This window comes from Molossus molossus, unplaced genomic scaffold (assembly GCF_014108415.1).
Source record: "Molossus molossus isolate mMolMol1 unplaced genomic scaffold, mMolMol1.p scaffold_m16_p_4, whole genome shotgun sequence".
Lineage (NCBI taxonomy): Eukaryota > Metazoa > Chordata > Mammalia > Chiroptera > Molossidae > Molossus > Molossus molossus.
The window spans coordinates 22,811,255-22,819,688 of record NW_023425377.1 but is presented as its reverse complement, the minus strand read 5'-3'; the positions used below and the strand labels follow the sequence as shown (position 1 = coordinate 22,819,688).

Below are 8,434 nucleotides of genomic sequence, written 5' to 3'. Positions count from 1 at the left end.
CAAACCAGCCAGGGCCAAACCCATATTTTTTAAAAGGATACTTCAACTGGAAGTGCCCACAGCATAGTAGCCCCTCAGGCTCAGGACATTCTGTAACCTACTCCTGTGCTTCCACCTGCTGGCAAGTGTCTGCAATGGCACCCCCAAGCCTCAAGCCCTTCCTCCTCCCCAGGCGGGAGATCCAGGGCTCCGGAAGGCGGAGCTGGGCGGGTCTGGCACTAAGATTTGCAGGCTCCAGGGCAAGAGTTCAGATGGAAGCCCCCAGGTCCCTATGAAATCGGCCTTGGCCTCTGCTCTCACTGGGAAGTTCCTCACGTGTGTGCTAGAGGCACAAGCCCCATGACACCCCCCCACCCCACCCCCAGCAGCATTGAGGATAAACAGTACAAAAATCCTGGAGCCCCAGGACAACGGGAGCATGGTCCAGAGGGCACTGCGGGCTCCAGAAGGCACATTCCCCCGGCCCCATGGAATCCAGGCCTCTTCGGGAACACGGTTTAGAGCGACCAACGCATCTGGTTTGCCCTACACTTGGCACTGGAAGTCCTGTGCCAGCAAACCGGGATGGCGGGTCACCCTGTTGTGGTCCGAGGGCGGCCAAAGCCTCGGAGCTTGGGCTCAGAGAACCAAACTGGCCTCTGATGGGCCTCTAATGGGCCAGTGGAACCTCTCAAGTCATCCCCATCTCCAGCCCCAAGGCCCCCGCCCTGCACACCCAGTCCACAGATAGTTTGTGGGTAAAAAGACCCTTCCTTCTCCAAACCAATCTCCAGGGGCTCTGAGGTCGGGGGCTTGTCTGTGAGGTTGCGCTGAGGGAAAAGAATGGGTGGGGACGGATTCTGGAGCAACCTCTTCGTTATACAAGGAACTGAAGCCCGGAGAAAAGGAGTCCTGCCCCAGCCCCCTGAGGGAGACTTTGTGGAAACCCCTTCGCATTTGTTAAGGGCCCCCCAAGTGCCTGAGAACCCGGGCATAATGGAGCATGTGGTCCAGGCCCAACCCCACAGTGATTGGCTCAGCCTTGAGCCTGTGATCAACTAGGTCCAATCAGAATGATTGCAACTAGGGAGACCTAGAACAGGAAACAATCTCCCAGTGTGAGCTTGACCCAGACAGGGAGACAGCACAGAAGTTTGTAGCTATTTATTGCACTGAAAACACCAAGAATAAAACAGACGCCCCTCCTCTCCCCCCTCCCTCCCCAATAGCAGAAATTTTGAGCAGTGGTCATTCAAGTTCACAGCCACATATTTTTAAAAACAGAAAAGAAAAAAGGAAGAACTAAAACAAAACCCCAAACAAATAGTTACAAAGAAACCAGCACGGGGAGTCTGGCAAACACATCCCCCGAGAGGGTCTTCCCTTGAAGGGAGACAGGAGGCCATGGTCAGGGTTAGCGCCACGGTGGGCATGAACCCGGGAGAATACTTTCCTATAAACGTGTTTGCATGCTGGAACCTAGGTCTTGTGTTAGGTCTGGATTTTTTGCATCTACAGGATGTTTGGAAGGAGCACAGGGTTGACTGTCTGGGTGGGGGCGGGGCTCTGGGCTGCTCTGTCTGCCCCTTTCCCGCCTCCTGCCTCAGGATCACACCGTGCCCCGCGATCCACACTGACTGGCTGTCCACCCGCAGGCGTGGCCTTCACAGTGGGGCCATCCCAGCCTGGGGTAGGGACCTGCATCCACTTCCCTGGTGCTTAGAGAGGGACACGGTGGGCAGGAAGTGTGTCAGCGAATGAAAGGCAGGACATTGGTGTCTCCCAGCTCAGTTTCCTTGGGTGGGAAACCGAGGACCAGAGCAGGGGAAGGACTTGCCCAGTGTCACACAGCAAGTCTGGTCAGAGCTGGGAATGGAATCTTAATAACCCCCAAACCACGGCTCTTGTCCCCACAGTCCACTGCTGATGAGCAGTTGACAGGCACCCAAGAGGAGAATGAGGGGGCAGGTGGGAAGGGGACTTGGCCAGGCTCAGAATGGAACAGGAGTCCAGCCAGTGACCTAACCCTGTCCCTTCTACCACCTCATTTGATTCTCCCATCAGCCCTACAACATAGGCTGGGCAGGAATATGTAGCCCCTTTAGCGGGTGGGGAAACCAAGGCTGAAGAAAGGACCAGACTTGGCCTTGGCAGTTGCGGCACCCCCTGGTGAAGGACACACCTTTGGCTTGGGGGTGGCGGTGAGCTGGGATGGCAGCTCACAGGGAGGCAGGCAGCTTTGCTGCTGAGATGCTGGGATCACTGGGCCTTATTGGGCCAGACTTGGCAGCAGGGTCTCTGCCACGGACAGAGGCCAGTGATCGACCAGCTCGGAGACCAGGAGGCCTGGGAAGCCTCTTTCCTGGCCTGAAGCCCCCAGCCCGCCCGCCTCACCTGTCCCCGGGGCAGCAGCAATTGAGAGAACAGCCCAGCGGACAGCCCAGGATCGGGGAAACTCAGGAAGGTCTGGATCAAACATCCCCATCAGTCCCGCTCCACCCACCACCCAGGACTCCCCGAAGGTTTGGGGGAATCAGTGCCTCCTCCACAGCCTTGGGGATATGGCTCTTCCTCCCCTAAAATCCTCCAGAGGGGACAATATCTCATGCTGGCAAAACACGGCCACACAGAGGCCAAAAGCACAGAGAGGCAGCGACGTATTTCCGAGTCGGACACTGAGAATACACTCTATTATTTTTGTCCAAGACATGTAGATTGGTTTTGCTGAGTGATTTTTCTTCTTTTCTGTTTTTTTTTTTAACATACTTACTGCATATAAAGTCATGCAAAGAAAACAGTGCAGACAGTAGATCCTAGTGGACATGCCAAGGCACTCCACATCAGTCCCCGGGAAGAGAGCAGCAGAAGGAAAAGAAAAAAGGGCGGAGTGATGCGAACCCACAGCTGCAGGACGAGGCGTGAAGAGTAGACATTCCAGTGCTCTGCTTGGACCAGCAGACACCGAGGGGGTGGGCGATGAAGACGCATGCTCATGAACACCCCCAGAGAGAGGGGGGGACGCTGGGGGTGGCACACAGATGAGGTGGGATGAAATCTTGGGAAGTGTGGTAGTAAGGACCCCGGTTTGGGAGGCAAGCAAAGAAAAGTCCAGATATTTCCATTCCGAACCCCGCCCCCCAACTCTCTGCCCCGATGAACTGTTTCTTATCAGCACTAACATCTGATTCAGTCCTGAAAATAACCTTGGGACCAAAATTTCAGTGAAGACCTTTCTACCGGGGTTGAGTCTACCTCGGCCCTGGGCAACCACTGGTGACAAAGTCCATCTCAGAGATGACATTAAAAAATAAATAAAGACCTAGAACAGGGGAAAAAAAAAACAAAAAAAAGAACTACCCCTCTGCCCTCTTCCCACCTCCCTTCCCAACCCAACCCAGCCCTCCTCACAATAATTGAGAGGTCTAGTTATGACATAGATATCCATGAACGCGAAATCCATTTACGAAACACAGGAGTTTGGCTATAAAAAGGCATGCGGTCCAAGTAGAAGTGATAACCTAGAGGTTGCTTTCTTTTGCCCCCAAAAAAGCAATCAGGTTTTCTCCCTCAAATATGATGAAGCTGGAATTCCCGGGCCGGGTGGAGGGGTGGAATGGGCGGTTAGTGTTGGAGGTAAACGGCAGAGAAGCAAGAGGGAGAGTGGGGGCACCCTGAGAGGATCGCGCTCCCCACACTGAGGGAGAGTGTCAGGCGGAGGCTGGAGGGCGGGCAGGTGGGAGAGGAGGTAGGGACGCAGTCTGAGGCATGAGTCTCCTGGCATCTGCTCTTCTCTCACTCTCTCCCGCAGGGGAGGTTGGCTCAAGGTGTTAGGGGTTCATCTGCCTTTCCCAGGGGGACCCTGGAAGAGGAGAGGTCAAGGATCTCCTGACTCCGCCTCTCCTTTTCCCCAGACCCTGGGTGAACAGATAGCTGGGCATTCTGGGCTGCAGCCAAGACAAGTCAGGCCAATGACAGCCGGGTGGGAGGGTACTCAGGGCCAGCATCCAGGGCGTCTAGGCCTGAGGAAGCTCGGCCCTGGCTGGGGACAGAGACTGAGAGGGACAGGTGAGAGGCGGGGAGATGTGGCCATTTGTTCTGAAGACGCGATGGGTTTGGCGGGTAGGTTTTCTTGATGCAGGCATGAACGTGACGGTGATGGCGGTGGTAGTGGGGTGACGTGACTGGGGGAATTCCAGCAAAATCCAAGGTGGGAGAACCAGCAGCGACATTCCATGGACGAAGAGTAGATCTCTGCAGTAAAGTGCCCCAGCCTGGTCCTTCAACTGTAAGACATGATACGTGCGGTGGGTAATGCAGGTGCAGCTGAGGCTGCCCCATTTTCCTCTGCCAGCCACCCCAGCCAACCTCCTTAGATGGAGGGAGCTGCTGCCTAAGGGACCCGCCCAGCTCTTGCCCCGGGACCTGCAGGCCTGATCTCCTCCTGTGGTCCTCCCGCCCCCACCCCAAGACCTCCTTTAGATGGTCCTAACGACAGAGGCAGAAGCAGAAGCAGAAGCTCTTACTGGGGCAGGACGGACGGCGCCCCAGATCTGTGGAAGTGGACGATCTGCCATTTGCCATCCCGGCGGTGCCAGACGCGGGTCTCCTCCGACTGGGCCGTGCGGGGGATGCCACCGGCGTCCAGGTACTGCGTGATGCGGATGTAGGCGATGCAGGCCGACTCGTCGCCCATCAGGTGGATGTGGGGGTTCAGAATGGTGGTATGCACAGGCTTGCTGTTCCGGGACCACACTGCAGGCGGGGGTGGGAGCGAGCAGAGCAGATGCAACTGGGGGGCCTCCTGCCTCACTTCCTTCACTTCCCCGACTCCCAGCGACCCTCTGAGCCCCCCTGCCTTCCTCATTTCCAGAGGAGCCGTCTCTGTGACAGAGTTCAGCTACCTGGGAGTCAAGGCAGGACTCCTAGATGACTAGGGCACATCCCAGCTTAGAGACGATGGATTTCAGACACTCTGAAGTCTTCAACACAGGGAAATGAAATTTTAGAATCAGAGTGTCTCAAACACAGACAAATAGGACTCAGAGATTATAGAATCAAATCAGTTTAGATCAGAGTCTCAAACCCAGAACCCTACAGAGACCAAACAAATATATAAATGAGGAGCTAAGCTGGATATAAGATGCTAAATGGCAACTGACCATTTGCCTCTGGGTCAGGGAGACAATAGGGAGTGGTGGAGACTATGGTGAATAGCTCACCATGTCCCATCTACAGAGGGTGCCCTGTACACGGGTTCCCGGCTGGTTGCTATGTGAGTAACAGATCCATGTTGCCACACTTCCTGACTTTTCAAGAGAATCTAGAAATCTGGATTTTTATGTGGAAATGTCTCATTTTTAATTATTGGCATCTAATCCAAATTTAAAACATCATGCAGGCCACATAAAACACATGGGCCCCTCATTTGCCACTTCTATTCTCAACATGTAGAATCATAGAAATTTGGGGTATCTTAAGATTGTAGAATCTTAGAACCTTGGAATTGTAAGGATGGCATTTGTAGTCATGGGGTGAGGTCATGGAGCTTTCCAGAGTTAGGGAGAAATGCATACCTCTTAAAATCAAGGTAGAACCAACAGAAGTATCTGAAACTTCTTTCTCCATGGGAAACATTAGCCACCATTACTATTAATTATTTTTATTATTACCTATTTTGATTCTAGGAACTCTTAATTTTTTTCAGCAAGAGAGAAAACAAAGGCACAGAAAGACAATGACCCAGGGAGGGGTTGGGCGGGGGACATGGGCACCTTGGGCTCCAGAGTGACCCTTATGCTTTTCCTTAGTGTAGCCCGAATGTAGGTCCCAACCCTACAGAGGGTACATGTCCACCCTTGGAGATGCCAGTTCAAGAATCTCTAGTATTAAGAAGCTCCTGTCCCCTTCCCCACCCTCTGATTCTGATGCCCAGCCAGGTTTGTGAGTCATTGATTTCCTGAAAAATCTAAAATATCTTTTTTTTTTTTTTAAGTACTACAGAAAGCCTGCGATAATACCCACCCCTAATATTATAATCACACTCTACCCAGGCTTTGGAATAAGGACTCAACATCACTGAGTCTTAGATCCTAACAGACTTTTACAATTCTGGGCTTGCAAACACACAGCTTTTGTGTTATAGGCTTGGGAGTGACCTGAGAGGTCAGTGGTGACCCGAGAGGTCAGCGGTGACCCAGTGGCCCTCCTACAGAATGCAAGGAGGCTTCTGTAAGCACCTCGAGAGCATCCAGAGCCGAAGGCACTCAAGATGGTCTAGTTCAATGCATCCATTTAGCAGATCTGGAAACTGGGGTCCAGAGAAGCAACCCGACTTGTCCTAAGCTGGGGCAGTTTCTGAAAGAAATTCAGTAGAACCTAAAAGAAGTCAGTCTCTGTGTGGGACTGAATCAGCCATCTAGCACAATCCCAGAAGGGACAGACAGAACTTAGCATTGTTGAGGCCACTGGGCCTTGCTGCTGTTGATGAGGGCAGGGGTCCTGAGGGGCATTTGTGAAGAAACAGCCACTCTGATATGATGTCTCTTGAATAACGATGGGTTTTCAACATCCCATGGATAGCATGGAGAAAGACACCAGGTCCTCCAGCCGGAGAAGGCAGGCAGCAGGGTGGGGCTCGGCCAGGAGTGAGCAGATACTCTCTGGTTCTTGCAGACACGTGTGGGTCCTTTGACATGACCAGGTGGTCAAGCCTAGAATTTAGGGAGCCAGTGCTAAGATGGGGCGGACCACCTGGATGCAGGCCAAGGGCTAGCATGGGCTTCTGTTCTTTTCCCTTTCGCCATCCCTGATCCCTTAGAGTCAGCTCAGCCCAGACTCTGCTCTGTGAAGACTGTGGGTGCACACTGGGGTACCAGCACCTCCAGAGGACAGACCAGGAGAGAGATGGCTGTGGTGAGCAGCCAGGGAGCTCCAGGATGAGGGGACCTTTGGGGTTCCAGCCACCTCTCTTCACATGAGAATTCCCATTGCTGGCCTTGGAGAATCCGAAGATTGATCAGGGGAAAACACAACTTCCTTCTTTGCAGCTTTTTGGGGTGCTCTTGAGCCCCTGTACTCTATGTGATTCAGTCAGGTTGGGTACAGGCAGACGTGTCCAGCTGATGACCACTGACACACAGATGAGGGGCAGCACGTGGAGTGAGTCGGGACTGGGGTCTGCCACCGACTTTCTGGGTTCCTTTGGACAAGACACTTCCCCTGTCTGGACCTCAGTCTCCCCTTCTGTGTGATGAAGAGCTGGACTAGATCCTACTCCAGTCACTTAACGACCACCTTGATTTTAACCACGTGCCACCTGTACTTCATGAAAATATTTCCTTAAATGGACTCACTTTATTCGTTGATACCAATTGATTGGAAAAGAAAGCTTTCTAGCACAATCATTAGTGCAACACCAGAATCACAGAACACAATGGTAACAAGTCCAGCGAAAATGAAACAAAGTTACGCAACCCTAGTGCCACACCCCTGCCTGCACAGATCTGAGCCGAGACGGCTCTCTCTAACGAAGAGGGAAGTTAGAAAGTGTTCAGAGGCGTTCGAGACAGACTAGCACCCAATGGGGCCTTGCCCCTTGATGGAGCCAGGCACATGGAGAGAGAATTTAGAAAGGGACAGCGTTCTCGCCGTGAGGACCAGTGTGGCTCTGAGCAGCGCCCACGTGTACTAGAAATCATCCAGGGAGGCCTCAGCGGTAGTGCCTTCCCTGTGGGAGACCCTGGATGTGCCACCTCTCAAGGCCTTCCTCCGCGTCCTCAGCGGCACGAGCCTAACCTGCATGTGCTTTGGTTCATCCCGTCTGACCCCTGGCCAAGGTGAGACACGGACACAGGCAGAAAGCACCCTGGGTCAGGCCCAGCCTCAGCCCCCGACAGCCCCTGGTGCAAAGCTGCCAGGTCTCTCCTGCAAAGGAGAGGCCCGAAAGGACGGACATGCGGACAGAGACCTAGACGAACAGGCAGGGCACAGCAGTGTGAGCTTGGGGCCTCTCCTCTTCCCCAGACTGCCCACCAGAGGGGGCGCTTACATAACAACCCACGAGCCTGCTTGTGACCAGTTGGGCAGCTGGGTGGTCCCAGGTGTCAGGATGACTGTAACTTGGGTGTGTGTCCTCGTGGGAAGGCCTCCTTAGCTATGAAATGGGAGTAAGGCCCTCGCCAGGCCCTCCCTGGGCAGCGTCCCGGGCAGGAGAGGGCTGGAAAGGTTTGCCACGCTTATCCCAGGTCCCCATCCTCAGCCACGGGAGGGGCAGCTGGCAGCTGGATGGGCCAGGGTTAGGAGAGGGAACCAAGATGGTACCAACCCCTGTCCACATGGGGTCTTCCTCTTCGCTGGCTCCTGAGCTGCCCCGGGGGCCCTGCCCGTCACCCTGCTGTGCCGTCCGGCAGGACACGGACCGAGAGCAGACAACAGGCACCCCAGACAGAAGGAATTG

The 8,434-nt window shown here is 54.0% G+C and overlaps 1 protein-coding gene across 2 annotated transcripts in view; it reads right to left on the bottom strand.

The window, feature by feature from the left end:
- Window positions 1-3,405: 3,405 nt before the first annotated feature.
- CAMK2A (calcium/calmodulin dependent protein kinase II alpha) overlaps window positions 3,406-8,434 on the bottom strand; it is a 62,840-nt gene continuing 57,811 nt past the window's right edge. The window contains exons 18-19 of one of the 2 annotated variants that reach the window (XM_036281801.1): window positions 4,503-4,731; window positions 3,406-4,262 (exon numbers count right to left, since the gene is read on the bottom strand). In XM_036281801.1, coding sequence (XP_036137694.1) covers window positions 4,259-4,262; window positions 4,503-4,731 — 233 coding nt within the window. In that variant the 3' untranslated portion in view covers window positions 3,406-4,258. Of the gene's footprint in view, window positions 4,263-4,498; window positions 4,732-8,434 lie in introns of those variants that run through there. The other variant, XM_036281802.1, reaches the window with a different exon arrangement.